General features: G+C 37.4%; 1 protein-coding gene across 4 annotated transcripts in view; it reads left to right on the plus strand.

Annotated features, from left to right (window-relative positions):
• mdga2 (MAM domain containing glycosylphosphatidylinositol anchor 2) overlaps nucleotides 1–20,693 on the plus strand; it is a 193,033-nt gene that overhangs the window by 84,771 nt on the left and 87,569 nt on the right. For 2 of the 4 annotated variants that reach the window (XM_023347746.1, XM_023347748.1), the window contains exons 4-6: nucleotides 12,529–12,725; nucleotides 17,004–17,139; nucleotides 17,660–17,929. In XM_023347746.1, coding sequence (XP_023203514.1) covers nucleotides 12,529–12,725; nucleotides 17,004–17,139; nucleotides 17,660–17,929 — 603 coding nt within the window. The remainder of the gene's footprint in view (nucleotides 1–12,528; nucleotides 12,726–17,003; nucleotides 17,140–17,659; nucleotides 17,930–20,693) is intronic. The other 2 variants (XM_023347747.1, XM_014471227.2) reach the window with 1 other exon arrangement.

Here is a 20,693-nt window from a genome sequence, read left to right on the forward strand (position 1 = left end):
GACTGCTGAGCAGTCACTGATTAGTATTATTTTAAAAATATTAAATGTTATAATCAATATTAAACACATAAACATTTTTTGATCAACGTGGGATAAGTTAAATACAGTCCAGTCTGCTGCATACATTTCAGTGTAATCCAACCTCAACCAAACATGGAAAAATAAAGTAGAGAAAATAAAGCTATTTGCATTTTTTTATATATATAAACACAGACACACATACATACACTGCTCAGTAGCACTGCATGCAGTGCTAGTCAGAAGATAAAAAGATGAGATGTGTAAAAATTCTTAAAACTTGTACATTTTTAAATTGCAGATCGTAATGCATATTGCTTAATCTCCCACATTACTTAATTCGGTGAGTTCAGGTCCCAGATGTGCTTCTGATCAAAGATTTATAATGTTTGTCTGGTGGACTATTTCTATCTTTATTTAGCCATAGGTTTTGGACCATTGACATTTTGAAAGATCAAGTAATAACCTATTTTAAGCTTGCTGGTGGAGTCCATGACATTTGGTTGGATTTAATTGTCCTAGTATTTTAAAGAGACCATGAAGCTGTGGACCAACGAAAAGGTTTGCAAAGCATTGCAGATCATTCACTTTACTCGACAGGAAAGTCGTGGATTAACAGTCAAAACCTCTCACTACCTTAACAAAAGCTAAGTATAAAATGAACAGGTGTCCTGTGACAAAACCGATTTTATGTTACTGTAGTTTGCCATAAGTGTAAGATTATTGTAGTTCATTAAAACATATTTGAAGGGTTTTTAGACCAATTCACTTCACCGTCCTGCATAAATCCAATCTTACAGCAGAAAACGACTTTTCTAGAGCATTTTTCTGTGCAAATACACAGAGTTATTAGCTACAGGTCAAAGTTCATAGTAAACCTTATGATTGTTTATGACTGTACACACAGGTATAATTGAGCTCAGGTCAGCAGCAAGCTTGTTTACAGAGCAAGACTGCAGCAAGCATCCTCATTTATTGCTGCCTTTTGGATTGTTAGGTTAGAAAAAATGTATTCTGAATGAATTTGTGTTGTCTAACAAATTGTTTTAATAGTACAGCAGAAAAATAGCTACTTAGTTGTTTAAGATGCTGCATGTTTTGGTACTGTGCAAGAGAGATAGGTGTTCTCCTAATTTCTTTATTCTTCTCTACAATTATCTCAAATGTCATGTATGAATGTGTTACTGATCAATACATATTTAAGAAAGTTAAATATGTATATGAGAGGATTAAAGTTCAGTCAAATTAGCATTAGCATGTATATCAGCGTATTTTCAGCGTATTAACTTTATTATTCATTATGATATTCATAAATTGGCTCCAGCTTCCTCCTAAGGTTCAAATTCATGACTTTTGGCTTAATTGTCTCTCTGAATTGTCAAATGCGTGTGTCTGTGTGTGAACATCCGTGTGTCTCTATGTTGCCCTGTGATGGATTGACGACATGTCCGGGGTGTACCCTGCCTGTTGACCATTGACTGGTGGAGATGGGCAAGCTTTCGTGGAAGTCAGTCAAATGAAAAACATCCTGAGGTTATAGAAATCTATTGTTACTAGATTAAGTTGGAAAAACAATCATTATTCTCGTCACCAAGTGTTTCCATCCTGGGTTATTGATCATCGAACATGAATGGATACTCCTTGAAACCCAGAACAAAAGGAGGCAGGAGTAACTCTAACCCTTCTGTTTCAAATATTGACTCTTACAGCATTGCTACGCTGGTGGCTGGTGGCTCAAGCAGCAGCTGGTTGACTTTAACCTGTTGTTCTGCATCAGTCCTTTCCCACATCACACCTGGATGGAGGGAAGATGTCTCAGTTCTGCCCTTAAGGTCAGGAGGGAGTTACTGAAGAGCTGTTGCTGATACTCTAAATCAGTACTTGTGATAAATGCTGTTTTTAAAAGACATTTTGCTCTTTAAAGGCAATCGTTTTTTAATTATTTTTTTTACTGAGGAAAACTAGGGCTGGACCAATGTCAATACTTATTATTATCGCTGAATCAATGTGTGTTTCAGTTGAAATCATGCTTTTCAAACTTTAATGTTTTCTTAATGACCATGGATTTCCACAATTCAAATCTTTTCTTCTGGTTTGTTCATGTATAACACTGTGTCTTGCACTCCTTACAGAACAAACAAGCCTCTTACATACAGGACACTTTTATCTGCAATTATGCTGTATAAATAATCAGCTTTCTCAGAGCGAAACAAATGTCCTTTGTGTCTAAAGAAGAAATGGAAGAGGTGCTAATTTATTTATTTATTTTTAACCTTTTTTTTTTTACTTATCGAATGCCAATAAATGGCATTTGATAAGTTATTGAGGGAGATGGCCTCGGGCGGTCTTTTTCCAGACCACACAAAGAAGAAGGTCATTAGGCTGAAGCCAGAAAAAGTTCTCCATCATGTTCCTGGTGCTTTTTCTCCAACACTAATGGTGAGTTTTTAGGCGTTGCTGCTAGATCAGTGGTCTGCTTGTTTTCTAGGGAGATGAATTAAAGAAAAGATGGGCAAAGGCAGAAGCCACTGTCTAAGAGAAAGGATGAGGAGGAGATTCATTACTTCTCACCCCCAACACACACAGAAACACGCCCGCACGCAAACACACAGAGCAGAACTCTGCCTCATTATTTCCCCATTTCCATCACCAGGAGGAAGTGAGGGGTTTGCAGCCTTTCTACTGAGGCTGCTGACGTCTGCCCTTCCATTTATCACATGTTAAATCCATGTGTTCCCACACACACATGAACACCCCCGCGCCCACACACTGGAAGACATTTTTTTTCATCTCCAAACACAGCTGAATCGGAAAAGCTGAAAAAAGGTGAAGATGCCGCCATTTTCAGAAGCTCCAGCAGCTTCCGATCTTAAAACAATATCACAGTTGGAGCCCCGAAGGACTCTATTATGTTACCTAAATGCATCATTCACACAGATTTAAAATGTTACACTTTCTCCCGACAGAACAAAATGAGGCCTCTACATTGTCAAATGAAAAAGATCTTCCAGTGAAAGAGAGGAGACGCTAGCTTTCTCTCCGTCTCCCAGTAGAAATGCAACTGCAAGTAAATGCAGGAATGCAGAAATACTTGATGAATAATTCAGCCCTCGTTACACGGCTCCAAAAAGGCATGCCACACAGCAAACATGGCCCTGGTGGTGTGCTGGCCTTCCTGAGACGTCACCAAACTTGCCCAGTTGGGTTAATGTTTTTGGCATAGAAAGAGGGGAAAAGAAGAGCCTTCAGGAAAGCTTCTGTCAGAAAGGTCTGCTTTGTTATAGCTTATTAAAATCCAGTTTTCACCCACGCTAACTGATCTGATTATTAGGCTGATTAGATTTGAATTCTGCTCAAAACCACAGATATTACATATCTGCATGTAATGAGTATTACATTCGCCCGACATGATGCTAATAAGCCTGCAGATTTTTTTTATTACATGTTAAGATGTGGACATTTCCAAAATCACTGAATTCCTAGTGGATTTCATTTATGGTGAATGCAGGGAACATTTATTTTTATCACAAATTTTTAATTATAAATATATTCTATTGATGTTTATACAGTTCTATTGATGGTTTGCCTTTCTTTCTAAATCAATCTTATGAAGATCAACAGAGTGTTTAAATGCATGTCATAACTATACATTTGATTGCATAATCTTTGGGATACTGCAGTAGGAATGTTTGTGCTTTGTATGTTTTTCATGTGTATTTGAAAATAGATGATTGTCTTGTTTTATACTTTATTATTTTGCTAATATTTTACCCAAGTAGGAACAACTTAAAAATACAGTGTAGCAAAATGATGGCTAGTGTTAGAGATCTTGAACATAATAGCTAAATATGGATACATTTGAATCAAAATATGTGTCAAAAAACAAAACAAAACACTATGTTGCTTTTTTTAAAGATGTTGATATGGAGATATGAGATGTTATACTTCTGATCCAAAGCAGTATACCAACCCTTATTGGTGCTCATTGTGTTACAATGCCTGTTTTTACTAGAGAAGCAGCAATTAAACCCTTTTAGGCCAGTCTGACCTTCCCATTAGATTCTGTGCAAACCTGACGTTCCTTACAAGGACATCAACATGTGAGGGTTAGGGTTATGGAGCAATTGAAAGCATTTTTACAAATTGACAGAGAGGTTTCTTACTGTTTTATAGGTTTCACATTGAAGTTTGCAGTTGGAATCCGACTACATATACATTTCATGTTATTATGGTTGATAAATATAGAATCAGTCAGTTGGTTTGGTTATAAGAATAATGTCTAAAATCCACTGTCCTATTTAGTACCATTAGCAGGGCTTGTGTTTGTTATCTTGTTCCTTTGTTCAACATTTGAACAAAATCTTGCTAAGTCATAGCATGGCTCTGGAAGCTCTATAAACTGACTTGGAGATCAACATGTCCATCGATTTGGATCTTATTTGATCTTACATGTATATTGTTTATTGTGAGTTACAATACCAGACACTCCAAGCAATTCTCTATCAGTTTGCTCGGAAACCCATTATTAATAAGTAGCTAGAGACTCGTGGAAAAGACTGCTATTAAAGTAATTTACTTTAGAAAAAAGTTCTGTGAGGCTGAAAAATGACAACTAAAGTAAATTTACACAGGCAGGGGTAATCAGCTAATGGAACACCGGTGAGTAGCAATCAGCTAACATGACACAAGTGCTGAGAAAAATAAACATAAAAAGCAAAACAAAAGAAGTGCACAATTAGAGGTAATTTCACAATATACTATGAATTGACACTTGAAAATCTAACTTGAAGTCAGTTCTGACAAAGAAATGCTGGGAAAACACAATACTCCCAAAATTCACTAATTTGAGCATTCAGAAGGGTTCTTTAGTGTTGTAAGTGCTTTGCTTGACTGTGTGCAAATTAAAGACACAATTTTTTTCCAAAAATATGTTCAAATTGAATTTTGAAGTGAATAGTAGACTTAAAATATTGAGAATTGTCGATTTTACATTGAAATGTAGGGATTTTTAAATTAATATTCCTTGATCATGCTTATATTGGGCATTCAAACACATTAAATGATTACAGAATGAGAAAGTAACTTAAGAGCATTGTTATAGCTTAGCTCCCAAAGTGCAAACACCCCTTTTAAGATACCGGGTCTATTTGGGAATGTAAAAAAATCAGTTACAGTGAAATTTTCTTGTGTAACCTCTGCAAACTAGCTTTAGCTAAAAGAAGCAAATGAGCTAAAATGGCCAAGGAAACAACTATGAGGGCAACTGAGTTATATTTCAGGTTAATCAAATTCACTAAAATGGCAGGTATGAACTATAGATGACTGAAGTAAAATGTGATTCAGCAAAGAGTAAATTTAGGGATCTTCACGTGTTGCTTTTACTTTAGTGCATTTGTTTGATTTCAAGTGAATTGCACACAATATGTGTGTATGACATAATATGTGGAAAATGTTAAAAGTATTTATCATGGTCCCATTTTGCACATTAAAAAAACAACGTTTTGACAGAGATGTGTTTACGTTGAAAAGTGCTTGATGATAATCAAATAAACAATTATTTTTAACCAAGATATCAATAATTCTATTTGTGCAACATTTCTAAACATGATTCCATTTAATAATGGCATTCACTCTCATTTACCAGTGTATCCAATTATCTCAACAAAACAAAATCTCTTATCCTCTCTCACTTGAATGTCACACGGTGTGCGTGATGAAGGTTCTGGCTTTTTCTCTCATCTTCTTCAGCGGTATATAAAGACGCTTCCTCTCAGCTCGTGGGCCCAAAAATGATATTCAGTTTGCTGTGATATCTCTGCCACACAGGCAGCTTCGTCAGAGAGGACATATTGCAGACATTCATCCTCCACCCTAGTCACACTCTGCTATGAAGCCAGAGCCTGACACTAAGTAGATCCAGCCAGCAGAAGGGAGTTATTGTGTAGCGTGGCCATGAGATAGAGGTCACTGTTGCCAAAGGTATGAGAGATGGAAAGAAAGCAAATGTCCTGACAGTAAATCATATGTTGGATTCATGTATTTCAGCAGAAATATGAAAGGATGGGTGTTAAAAAATATTAATTATGGCTTATTAACATTTTACCTTGCAAAAAAGGGCATTAAGTGTTACATTTGCTTTCTAAATACCAATTTTTTTTTCTTTTGGTTTACAATTGAATACAATTGTCTGACGGGCTTTCATAGGTGTTTGTAGCCAACAGCTTTACTTTATGTGGTATAGTCTCTGTCTGTTCTTGGAATTGCCTTCACATTCCAGCTAAATTAAAGCTTCTGAGGTTCTGAGTTCTTTCAAGAAAAATCTGTCTGCTGCCTACTTCAAATTACACCCACTCACTCACTGTACGTAAATTCTTTCTCAAATGTAAATAGCACTTTAATGATATTCTAGCTGTCAGCCTCTGAAGAAACTCTGAAGAGAAAAAAAATCCACTGAAGAATTTGATCTCTATTTTGAGAAGTTAAAAATCGTAACATATAAGAAGAACCCTTCAACTTTTCACAAAAATTTCTCAAACTCTCAATAATTTTTATATATTTTTTCTTGTTAAGTTAAAGAATAAAAATATATTTGTGTTGGGGAAACGATAACACAGGTTGTGTTTTCAAAACATGAGATTATAAAGTTAAAACTGGTCTTACCAATCATGCAGGTGTTACACTAATGTAGCAGATATTCCACAGCTGCAGTACAATTATTTTGTGGGGGGATGATACTACTAAATAGTTATTCTAAATTTTATATGAAATGTTTTCCAGTGTTTTTAGTAAATCCTGAAAGCCTTTGGGAAGCAGAGACGATCTCGTTATAATGGTGCCTATTTGCTCCGTACAGTTGGATGTTACATGGAGTGCATTTTGCTAAAAAGCATAATGCACTGAATATTCTCCAACCTAAAATCAATCCACTCTACTAAGTTGACTGAATTGTCAGAGATTGGGATGTGAAGCAAAGGTCCCTTGATTAAAAACAGAATTAATTCAGCGAAAGCAGCACAAAACAAACAATTAGCCAATCAGTGCCCAGAGCAGGTCTCAGGTTGTTATCAAACTGTTATCAGATCCTGTGAAATACTGCCTGGATAAAGATTTGAAAAAGATAGTGGTTAATTTGTTTCATTGTAACAGGCAATACAGATGCTAGGCATGGCTACTGAACAATAAATTGCGCAACATTTTTGACGATTGATTAACTGCAGTAGTATATTTAAAATGATAGCTGTTGAGCGGTAAACAGAATCTCTATCAATTTCTTTTCATCTTTGGTGTTGCATAAATAATCCATGTAATTTGGCCTATTTCAAGCATTACTAGATTTCATTTATGGTGCTGTGCCATGTATCACTTACAAAATTACAGAAATAACACTGTAAAACAGCATCAAAGCATTAAAAATGTTATTATTTTTAAAGACATATTTAAGTTTTACATACGAGACTTGGTGACAAAGATTTTTTCAAATTTTAACTTTACAGATTACTTACTTTAAGTTGTTCTGTTTTACAGTAACTGGCCCTTTAAAAAAACAACCAGAAAGAGCTGAAATGTCAACAATGGCTTTAAAATAATTAAAAATTATTATTATTATTTTTTGCTTAATTGGCATCATCCAACAGTTTTCAGTCTTTCTGCTGAAAATAAAGTTTCCAGTCACAACTGATACAATACTGTATCAGCATCATCTGGTTTTAGCTGGGGAGTTCTTGCACACACACAAGAAATGTGGATGATGTCAAAACTCTACCAGACAAGGGGATCACTGTCTATATAATGAACAGGGAAAGTGACCAGTCAGCTCTGGTTCTGTCAATTTTTCAGTAGTGTGACCTTTACCCTTTTTGTTAATTGAGAGACTGCCTAATGTTTGTGTTTCATTTTTGGGTCAAGCTTTACTTTTTGTACCTTGCCTGTGCTGGGATTAAGATGTTAAATACATAGTGATCTGTATTGGATTATCCCTAATTAAGAGTACATTTATATTAGCACATGATCTCAATATAACATAGTTACTGTATATGTTATATTGTTTTCAGATTTATATATTTAATAGTTTTCAGATTTATATATTTTATTTTTGTTTTTATTCAATCTTTTTATTATCCCAGGATATAGTACAGTTAAAATAATGGTCGACTTTAATTACTCTAGTCATCGATGATCATTTCAAGAGTGTCAAACTGAAGATGTTTCCACTTAAAGATCTTTGCAGTTTTCAATAGCCCTACCTACCTTCACCACCAGTTATTACCACTGCAGAAATGAAGACCAAATCAGATCAACAGCATCAAATTATAGCTCAGAAAATGGTATCAGCTGGGAGATAATTGTTTTGATATTCATCCTGAACTATGTATGTACGTTTTGTAATTTAAGGGATATGGTACACCTCAGAACCATATCTGAGGTTTACCAGATTTGGTAAAGTTTTAGTTTTTAGAAACTAAAACTAGTTTTAGTTTTAATCTTTGCAATCTACTGTTATTTAATCATAGACAAGGAATAATTGCTTGTGTGCAAATATATCATTTAAATCAGGTCTTACACATAATATCCCCCAGACTTTATATCATGCACCATTTTTAAATTGAAAGAAATGTGTGAGTTTGAGTGGATAATGCTCCTTTGCAACAAAACGTTCAGGATTTAATAATTAAAAATCTGTGAATATTATTCCTCCAGCCAGAGTTTGAACCTCTTTCATTTCTCCTGCTGTGATTTAAAAGCATAGAAAAAAACTGAAGGTTGATTAAAGTTCCAGCTTTGTTACTGTTCCACCTTTCCACTAAGTTTTCAGATACTTTATATAAGTTATGAAGTGCAACCGTTGAGACTAAATCATTGGTTCTAGTTTTATTTTTTAAGAATCATGACGTCTTATATGCTCTTTTGGGTCCTTTTTCTCTCCATTGGAGGTCTGAAAATTATTTTTTTCCAACATTCCTGCTGTTGGAGGAGACTTATGGAGAAGACAAATGAAATACGATGCAAAGGAACGATAATGTGGCTGACAACTGCTTTATTTCATATGGGTGTTTGTGATAATTATTTGCTGGATTAATCAGATATAGAGACAAAGTAAAACAGAAGAAAACAAACAATACATTTAGGACAACATTAATGGATCAGGCAGGTTTTGAACTTGTACATGTGGTTGACATTAAAACACCTGCCAGAGGTATGCATTATTTTGGACTTAACTGTAAAGTTTTTCTGTTAGTTTTGTATCTTGACCTCCTTCTATTTCTCTTTTTGCCCTTGGAAGAAAATAAAAGCAATTTGCTTGTCAGTGACATAATGGCACTGTTTCTGCTCATGAAAGACACAAATGTCATTTGGGTCAGCAGCAACCCCCCCACCGAGCCCCTCAGGACAGTCATTAGGTGAAATTAGAGGCATGATTCTGTCGCTCACGGCTGACAGCATGATGGGTATCTTTTCCACGGTGACTTCATCACGTCAGGTGCAGAGGGTGAAAGACATCAAAGTCAAGAAAATATAGGCAAACTCGCTTTGGGAGGGACAGCCTCAGAGGTCTCTGGATTCACGGTAGAATGGAGTAATGCACATGTTTTCACACAGGTGCTGTTTTTTTGCAAAGGGGAGCATGAAAGGATTGAGCTTTGGTTTGATGTGATAATGAAGTGCCTTCTTTAGTCTTTCATCCAAACCAATCACCTTCATTTATTTGTCCGACAAATGCTTTGGTACACTTTAGTACACTTCTAAAGTAGTTCTGCTAATCAGATGGGAGTATCATCATCTTCAGGCTTTGTTTAAAGGATTTCTCACACTGGAGAGGGAAATGATTGGTGATAAACTGAGTGCTCCGGCTTTCTCTGTGCGCCTGCCTTGCGAGACCACCCATGAGTCACACTAGCGTCGCATCGAGCGTTTGCACGTCTGTGTATCATCCTGCCCTTCCTCCTCCTTCCCCCATGTTTTCATATCAGAGGAATTCAGAGATTTGAGACTTGTCATGGTTGGTAGAGGTGAGCAGGAGTGATGCAACGGTTAGTGCACTGGAGCGTTTAGCCGTACATGGGAAGATTTACCGGCCTGTGAAGCCATAAACCTGCAATTACAAACCCTAACAACTCTGGCACAGGCAGCCCGTACAACACAGTTTTCCTCTGGGCTCAGGGATTTAAGCCTCACAATCAGTCAAGCGTGACTTAAGAAGCTAATTGCACAAGAGTGACACACATACACGCACAAACTCCTTACAGGAGAGAGACTGATGTTGGAGGTGGAATTTTGTTTAAAATTAATCAAATTTTAATCCAGCTTGTACATTTCCATATTTCCATATTTATCTCCACGCTTCTAGCATCCACTTCCTCCCTGCATATAATTTCGGCCCTATTAATAGCTCAAACTGTTTCTTACCCTAGACGCACACTAACAGGGAACACGCTTTCACTCTTGTCACCGCAACCGCGTATCTGTCCAGCGTTCAAAGACACGCGTATCCTAAGGTAGATAGGGCTGTCAATGAATCACTCCGTTTCTGCCACAGTTGGTAAATTGACTGTTTGATGCTGGAAACAGATGGGGCAAGAGGCGGGTGGAGTCGCTGATAAGATGTAGGATTCACACTCTTCCCCGCCTCGCTATAATGAATCAGTGTATTTACTTAGAGCGATCTCCTCGTCTGAAATTGTCCTGCGATTGCTCTGTCTTCTCCTCCGTGTTGTCACTCCTCGGGTTTTCCTCCCCTCCCCCCTAAAGGTAATTGCTCTTACCTGAGACACTGTAATGGATCCTGGATGAAGTATTGAACACAGCTAGATTTTGATTAAGGGGCTGTAGGGCAGAACATGCCTTTAATGAAACTGAGGAATCAGCATTCTTCTGGCTGTAGCGCCAAGGCTGGATGCTGAGCATCACGGCCCACGGGCACCTTGATTACGACCTGATCCCAGCAAATCCAGGCATGGGGCAAAGCCTCTGAATTAAAAGCAATGAATTTGACTATTAATAATACCTGAGGTATGTGCATAGTTTCCCCCTCACCCCTTTTGTAGACAGATAATGATTAAAGATGTGTGTATTCATTTACTGTAAGCTCTCCCATATGCATATTCACCCACAAGTCCAATCATCCACCTTGTTGCTCTGCAGCTGAAACACTAACACACTCATTAATGCACTCATTCCTTTTTCCCTTCATATGCAAAAGGTCAGGCTTTATCAGTTAGAATTTTAGCATGAGGGATAACTTGCATTAGCTTCTTTCATCCTCTTCCTTTATTGCCTTTTTGCTCGTGTTTAAAAACTGATTGCATCTCGGACGGAGATGAAAGGGAAGCAGCACGCTCCCCGCGTTCTTTGAGCATGCAAATGGACGTAATCTAAAAGACGAAGTATTAGCATGCTAAAAGACAGCACGGCTATGATGAACACCATTTGCCAAGGCTTAATGCGATAGCTGGGTAAGATGATTAACTTTGAATCCATTTAATCAACCACAAGCGCTTTCTCAAATAACCAACTGTCTCGCGTTCGGGTACAACTTCCTCTCAAATCTGTCGGGAATTGGATGGATGTGTCAAATCACAGAGTTTCTAAATCAGAGCCGAGGCCAGCCAAACAGAGTTCTTTGAAGTGATGGACATCAAACATCATTTTCTCTGCAGTGTTTGTCATTCTCTGCTTTGTTTAAAGCTAAGAATGGAGAGCAACTTGGAGCATGCAGCAGCTCGATTTGACTGAGCAGTCAATGTGCCCTTGGGCTGCATCCTATTGACTTAAGTAGTTTAAGTAGTGGGGCCTCTCACCTTCTTTTTCATATCGACCCCAAAGTGCATGCTGATAGCTGTCTCTCTTAATGTGATGGAAGTTCTGATCCTTTTTCTTGGCCTTAAACGGCAATCCAAGAGGTCGGCTTGTGAGGTGTCGCAGTTGTATTTACTGATGCTAGAAACAATTTGGAGCTGAATAGTCTATTACTGCTGCCAGACCTGGCCAAAAACATTTTCACCACCAAACAATCCAGCAGGATCCGACATGAAGCAAAGCTTAAATACTTGGAAAAGCACCTTGTGCTCACTTCTAAGTAAGCACAAGGTGCTTACTTAGAATCTGTGATTCTGTAGGCCTGTTGAATGCATGGCATCATTGACTCTTTGAAATACCAATGCTTTTGAATTAAACTGCTTCCATCGGTTATGATATATAAATCATGTATCCACACAGAAATATTCTACCGGATACAAAATAAACGTCCTTCCATGGACATATCAGTTTACAGACCAAAATCCTACAGAAAACATGTGAACTGAGGAGAGACATTAAAAGAACTCAAGACTTTGCTGATTACATTTATTATGCCCAAATAATTATTTGCTTTAAGGCCTTTACAATTCTTAAGCAAACTGGTCCCCATCTTTACATGTCTACATGTTCTGTGTTAATGTACCAAATAAACTCCCCCAGTTCAAAGATAAGTCTTTATTAAATGCTTTCTCTGATGTCTGTCTGCTCCTCCAACAGACCTTGATAACCCGGTGATTACGGTTCACCAGAGTATAGGAGAAGCAAAGGAGCAGTTCTACTATGAGAGGACTGTATTCCTGCGCTGTGTGGCCAACTCCAATCCGCCCGTCCGCTACAGCTGGCATCGTGGGAGGGAAGTTTTGACACAGGGATCCGACAAGGGTGTGGAGATTTATGAGCCGTTTTTCACACAGGTAAGATAGGGGGAAGGTGGTGTGGTGGTTTGTCTTAAATTAAAGCTAGTTTCAGAAGGATCACTGTTAAGATTTTAGATTTTTCTAACCTTGACTTTTTCTTTTCTTTTTTTATTTGTTTTTAGTTAAAGTTATGAGTAGTTTTGTAATCATTCCTTACCTATAGTTGGAACTAGATAGTCAACCTAACCACTGCTTTTATTCCCCTGCTTTTTAATATTTTCAGTCTGTTCTATTATTCCAACCCTAACAAAGAACCCCCCATCACAGTGACCATGATTAGTACCTAATCTAAGTGTACCTAAGTGTTCCTTAGAAAGCTTTGGTAACACAAGTTGTTTTTGTAGCTTTGTCCTTAGTAATGTTTTCTGCCCAAAGCTCCTCTTTGTACAGTATGTAACGCGTAGTGTGGGAAGAAACCACAAACTGCCAGAGGCTTTTCCGCAGTTTCAGATGGTGTTTTGTCCCCAAGTGCATAACAGCCTTCTGTTTTTAGACTTCTGTTTTGTACATTCTAGTTAGGATGCCATGCTGGTAGCATTTGACATTTTAACAGCATTTCCAACTCTTGAATTTCAGGATTTTTGGCAGTCGCAGTCACATTGTTTTTGATAAAAGGATTTTCAAGCTCAAAAAATATTTCTTTTAAAAAACTCAAAACATGAAAAAAAGAGTGATGTTGTACAGGAATATCTTGTTTCTTTTGGGAACTTAAGATTCCTTATGTTCCACCAAAGGATGTCTAGCAGTTGAGATAACCTCACTGCTGAAACATTTTCGGATAATTTCAGTTCATTAAGACCTGTTTTATTTTGCAGAATAAAAAAGGCATATATTGAGTGTATATAGAATTAATTTATTTGGACTTATATCTTAAGCTGTCTAAAATTAAATGGATAGCATGACAAATCTGGTATACTTCTTAGCATTTATACTCAAAAAGTAGAATAGCAGTATACTAAAAATAATTTTGACAGGCAGAAAGAAATTATACTTTGTCAATATGGATAACAATTTCTAAACATAACTGCTGCTTCAAAGCGAATTTTGGATGCTTACCAAGGCACATGTTAGTATTAAGATATTTTTTATTACAGCTGAAATACCTAATGGTAAAAAAATAGTGTTTTGTTTTTTTCAGCTTTTGTCGGTCTTGTGAAATTCATCTCTATTTTCAAGGAAGAGTATTTGTGGCAGATACTTTATGTGCTCATAGAGCATTGCGGTTATTGATTTCTTCTCTCACAAAAGACAAATATGGAATAAAATATTGTGTTTACAGCACATTTATAGATTGTGCCAGTAAACACAAACATTAGATTAAGTTCAGCTCATAAAGCGATTTCAGAGGCATCTATGATTATTACTTGCTATGAAATTCCAATCCCATTGAACAGGCAACTAAAGGAAATGCTAAAATATAGACTAAGAATAAATAGTTTACGAACATCATATCATAAGCATAGACCAATAATCTGCATTGTCACTACACTTATGGGCAAGTCTTTGTTCATAACTATCAAATCAGCAGAGTATCTCATAGATTAGGAAAATGGAGTAATTGTAGTTTTTTCCCTTTCAACTTTCTACCTCATGCACGACTAACCTCACAGACAGGACAGCAGAACTTGCCTTAGTGAACCTTCTGAAAAGCAATGCTAGATTTCATGGTTTACATGCATATTTGTGAGTTGGGTTTCCATCACAATCAGGCAAGTGGTTGAGCAAGTGGATTTTCTATGCAGTCTGAAACAGAAAAGCTTTGTTCCAAAAAGGATTTTCTGCAGTCGACAAAGAGCTGATTGAGATTGTTCCATCACTTGTGAAGGTATTGTAGTTTTTCAATAGATTGAGTTAAATGTGATTTGATACGTACTTGGAAGTCTGCATCAGTGAGAATGTGAATCTGCACAACAACAAAAAAATGGAGCGGAAAAGAGGCTTAGGAAATAAAGAAAGGGAGGAAAAGGAAGTGAAAATTATGTTTGGCTCATATGAAGAAAGATGGGTGTTAACTAATAGAGTAAGTGAAGCAGAATGAAGAAGCTGCACTATTGGGCTTCAAATAACACTCATCCCATCTGCGCGCCATCCTTCCTATTACCCCACTATTAGTACCCTAATTGGGTCTGGAAATTGGAGCACAACCTAAAACACAGAGATTAGGAGTTTGTGAGACCAGCTCCAAATATGACCTGATTAAACTCCAAGTAATTTGCTCATATAAATGTTTTCAGCATCATGTCCCACAGACAGGTGCAGGACCCAGGAAAGTAGATTTCCTGTGAAGTTTATTTTTCCAACTCTTACACCTTCAACTATTCTTTCATTTGCTTTGCATTATCCTCAACGTTCCACATGTGTTAGACTCCCAAAGATGTTAGAAACATGCAGGTATTGTATTTTAAATTCACTACAGAGAACTAGTTTCTATAATAAAACTTTGGCCCAGAGCTGTAAGTTTACTGAAGAAACCCTCTACTTTGTGCTGCTGTAAGTTATTTTTTTTCTTTTTCACTCATTTTTGAATCAAATATTCTGGATTTCTTAAGTATATTTGTACATACTGTTAAAATGTTCAAGACCGGTAGCTCGTAAAGATCCAACGTCAAAGATACCATTTTCTTTAGCAGTTTTTACCAAAGCTCCTATATTTAATTTGCAGTGAATAGCTTCATTATAACTCACTTATCACTTAGTGTTTACTTTTGCATATACTATGTGGTGACAAAAACAATTATACTGTGTCATTTCCATGATGTTTAAGATAATTGATCCTACAGGTGCTTTCCTGCTTTTCTGCCCACTCTGTGAAGTCCTAGCAAAATTTTCTAAGAAACCAAAGTAGAACATCATCTCATCTCAACATACGCTGATGTGGGACTTAAGATTTTAAGCTAATTTTTTTCAGCACAGACCTAATAAAGCATTGTCTGAAAATCAAAATTTCAAAACTTATGGCCAGAAGCCTACTCCCACGACTCCCTCAGCGAGTTTGTGAGGGTAAAGATCATGTCCACTGCCAACAGCCAGGACAAAAGCCACATCGCTCCTCCTGGGTCCAATGTCCGACAACCAGCCTCCTCTCTCGAGACCCCAGATGAGCGTTCCCAAGGAGGCTGAGAAGTATGTTCCCTTAATAATTGGAACACACTCTCTGTTCCCCTTTCTTAAATTTTGGTACCACCATCCCAATCCACCCCTTCAACACTGTTGTAACTGTCTTTCTTGTTTCTGTTGCTTGAAAAAACTTTTTGACTGGATTTAAATCTAGCTCAAATTCAACTTACACACTTAAATGAAAAATAGACTGGAACATTTTTCACTGAACTCAACATTGAAGTGCCCCCATCATTTCTCTCCATGGTGATGGAGCCATTTTGTTTCCATAGTGCTCAGACTTCCCATCAATTTGATCATCCCATTTCACAAGTCCGCTTTTGGAAAAATTACTTTGTGTTTCTATTTATTTATCTATTTGGCCCTTATTTTTATGAAGAAAGTTTCCTTCCCTGCAACTTACTCTCTCTGCCTTTCATTTCTACCTTAACCATTTCTACATTACTACCTCCCTCATCCCCTGACATCTGCTTCAAAGCAGAGGAAAGTGACAGTCAGAGAAAGGGTGAGGAATGTGAGGTCCGTAGCTAATGTGGCACAATTAAGTCACCCTTCGGTTTCTTTGGATATGAAAGGGTCTAAAAGACACCAGTGATTGCCATATTTTCTGGGCCGCTGCAGCATGTGTCTGAGTCATGTTTTAATCCTCTCTTCGTCCTTTCACCCACACGCTGGAGTCAGCCAGATCAAAGGTTTTACATCCTCATCCTAACCTTTAGGGCGAGGCTTGTGGCTGACAGGCCCAGTTGGAATCAAACACATATTCTCAATAAGATAGTCATTTCTGTGGAGAGATCCCCCACTGAGCCCGTGCATATTTCTGTAGCTCTGCTGTGAAAATACTGCAGGAGCCTTTTCTGTGGAGTAATCCTCTCGCTGATAGCAGGCGAGCTGACAAATTTCTTTCTTCATTTAAAATAAAGTATCCACATAATTCTTATTTCAGTGCAACAGTAATGTGCTTGAATTCTGCTCTCTTTTCCTCTCCCCCTTTGTCTTTGTTAAAGCTTTATAAATATTCATGTCGCTGACCTTACTCTGGAGCTGTTAGGCCTTTTTCATAGCCTCCCCAGATCTATTTTTTGCAGCATTCCTGCTTTTAATTAGGATGATGCTTTTGCACATATTTGCATACCAGTGTTGGTTTGGTCTGAGCTGCAGGGGGAAACAAAGATCCTGAAGTTGAAGAACCTGCGTCCTCAAGATTACGCCAACTACAGCTGTATCGCCTCTGTCCGAAATGTGTGTGGGATTCCTGACCGCAGCGTTATCTTCGGACTCACCAATAAGACAGGTAGAGAACAAGGTCATTCTTTTAGTTAAATATTTCTTTGTTTGTCTGTCACATAGTTTATTGTTAGTTGATTGCTTTTAAAGTCTTCTAGATTAGATATGTTGTAATAGTTTTAGTTAATTCCCTTTACATTTTTATGTATCTTTTCTTTAACCATTGTGTTTTCATGTTTTCTTATGTGCAAATAAAGTCAACTTAACACATGGATGAGTGACTTGTTTGCATACTACTTATTATTTTATGTATATATATATATATACACCTTCTGTTATATTGTAAAAGTCTTGCTTTCTCTCATTTTCCCACAGTCTGAATGAATCATTGAAAACTTTTGGCACTATAAAATACTGATCAGAAAAATATTACTTATGTTTGAACCCGAATGTCATCTAGTTAACGTGAAATGTTGATTTCTTGGTGCATCTCTGATTTATGGCCTTTAAAAAAAAACTTAAATAAAATAAAATCTTTCCATAAATGCATTGCTACCTGTAGACGTGAGACTGTACTCTTTCTGCAGCTTCTCCATCTATCAAACTTCTGGTGGAGGATCCAATCGTGGTTAATCCTGGTCAGACCGTGTCGCTGGTCTGCATCTCCACAGGAGGGGAGCCGTCCCCCATCCTCACCTGGGTCAGCAGTAACGACAGCCTGCCGCAGAGAAGCGTAGGGAAGGGGGGCACGCTCACGCTGCCCGCCATCACCTCGGACGAAGCCGGGGTTTACAGCTGTGTGGCCAGCAACAACGTGGGAAATCCGGCCAAGAAGTCCACCACCATTGTGGTGCGAGGTAGGAAAGCATGGTCGCCTGTCGGAATATTCAATGTTGGAAGTATGACTAAGCCATTAAGCAAAATGGGTTGTTGCTGCAGATTATTACATCAAACATCAATCAATGCTGAAAAGTGATGCTATAAGTCATTCATGCCTATTTAGTAGTTGCAAAAACGATCAACATAGAGCAAAGTTTGTGCAATTTGGCTATAAGATCATGATTTAAATATCACTGTTTATATGATTTACCACCAGACAGCATTTTTTGCAAGTACTCAAATTAAAATTACACTGAAGTAGCTTATTGGTTGAATATTTTTATTTTATAGCCATGTATTTATTCTTTTTTTTTGTATGTGCAAATGTGCTGTGCAAAAGTATTAAGACACCACGAATGTTTTGTACTTTGTAGATGTGAACAAGTGAAGAATTGAGGAAGTATTTTTAGGACTAAAATGATCAATATCTGGAAGTCATGGGTTTAGTCAAGGCTTCTGCACGGCACCCCAGGGAAAGGGGAATGTAGACTATTATCTCTTCAGTGTGTCTGCAGGGTAAAATAAATAGAAAAATGTTTTTTAATTTTGTACTAATTAGGAAAATAGTACAACGGTACAATTTAACATTCCAAATATTATGAATTACATTAATGTAGGAGTTCTGGCAGAAATTCTTGTAGCTGGGGAGCTAGAAAATAATTGTTTAAAAAATAAGTATGTGTGTTATGATTTTTTCCTTTAATTTCTCTGCAAAAATCAACAAAAACAGAAAGACCACTGATCTTTCTGCAAAACCAGACTCTTACAGTATAGTGTTTTACAGAAAGGTAACCTAACAACAAAGGTAGGGGAAAAATTAGGTAAGATGTATAATCTTATTGGAGAAAATTGTATACAATTACCTCACCAAATGTAAGGTAAAAAGAACACCTCAATGTGACTTCTGTAACATATCCATTTGTTCCTTGTATTTTATTCCATTCACAGTTTTTTCAGCACTTCTTGTAAAAAATCTCCTTTCAGATACATGTGTTCATTACTTTTTTAGTTACTGGTGAATCGTCGAACAGAATGGAAGAGCACAACAAGCATGAACCTGTTAATTAAATTCACTGACTGAAGTGCCAGTTTACTGGAAAACAGCAGGTCTAAGGTCATTTGCGGCTGTTTTGTCATTATCAGAAAAAAAAAATATTTTTCCCTGCTGCCTCCACCTGAAAGACATCAGCAGCAGAAGATCCTGCCTATCGCTCATTACCGAAACAATCATTGTTTCTTGAGAAGTAGCTGTTTATTACTGTGACAGTTTATGGATTACCAGTCTTGAGCCTGGCACTTCATGTTAACAACAATTCATAAAACGTTTGCCATGCAAGCTGCACACAATTTTACAAAGAATCACACAAAGTAATCAGCTTTTGAGCTACAACACCGGACTGCAAAAGTAGCGATACGTCCATAATTATTCCGCTACAAAACAAAAAGAATTTATCTATTTTATTTGGGATTCTACATGATAGATCGGCAGAGTGTGATGTATGTACTGTAGTTTTCAAGCAGTTTTATATTTGAAAATGTGGTTTGCATTTTTATTAATAGCCTTCAGCAGCTTCCTAATTAGTAAACAGAGTCCACCTGTGTGTAATTTATGCTCTGTGTAAATACAGCTGCTCTGTGAAGACCTCAAAGGTGTGTTTGCAATCATTAGTCATGGCTGCATCATGCTGTGGGGATGTTGTTCAAGGAAGCTGGTCAGAGCTGATGGGAAGATTAATGAAACTCAGGGACCGCCATTAAGGAAAACCTTTTGGAGGCTCTAAAAAACTAGAGTGTAAGAGGTTCACGCCACCAGCAGGAGAGCGAACCTAATCAAGCAGCCAGACAAACAACAAAATGGTCTTTTAAACTTGAATCGAATTGAGAAGACTTGAAAATTGCTATTTACAGAGGCGCTACATCCAATCCAAATACGTGCCGTTTTTCAATGAAGAATTGGCAAAAATTTCTTGCTGTAGATGTAAACTTACCCTAAAAACTTATAGTCACAAAGACAGGTGGTTCTACACAATATTGACTCTGAGGGAGAGGATACAGATGTGTGTCATTTTATTGCTTTAAAACTAAAACAAAAACATGTTTTGCTTCCACTTTACGATTACGCATTTGCAATAAAATCCTAATAAAATATATTGTCAAAATGAGAAAAGGTTTAGGGGTACAAGGCACTTTAAGCTTGAGAGAAAAGTATGTGTGACTAGGCGTTTATTTCCCATTGTGTAAAAGATGAATCGAGAGATGTATTAATTTCTAGAAACCCTACAAAGAAAATGTCATTAAAGCTGGAACCTTAAGGCAAAAGACGTGTTTTGTTCAGCATTTTAACTTTCTAGAGAGAATCTCATGCACGCAGATGAGCTTATTTAAATCGCAACTCAGCAGACAAGCTCACAAATGGAAGTTTCACGCCATTTTCTCCAGTCACCGCAGACATTATGCTACAGCTCCATCATCAGGTCGCCTCTGTGCTCAGCCTGTTTGTAGGCTTTTATTTATGCAGCCATATAGTGAGACGGATGAAAATCAAATCCCTCACAAATCATTCCCAACACCCTCCTCACCCCCTCAACCCACCCACAGATAAACTGCCTCTCAGTATTGTGAAAGTGCTCTCACAGCCGAGGACTTAAGAACTGAGCGGCTTATATCAAAGAGAAGATGTCAGGTGTCACATGGGAGCAAATAAGTCAGAGCGTGCTGACTGTTGGCAATCGCTGCAATAAA

Source organism: Xiphophorus maculatus, chromosome 15 (assembly GCF_002775205.1).
Source record: "Xiphophorus maculatus strain JP 163 A chromosome 15, X_maculatus-5.0-male, whole genome shotgun sequence".
Classification (NCBI taxonomy): Eukaryota; Metazoa; Chordata; class Actinopteri; order Cyprinodontiformes; family Poeciliidae; genus Xiphophorus; species Xiphophorus maculatus.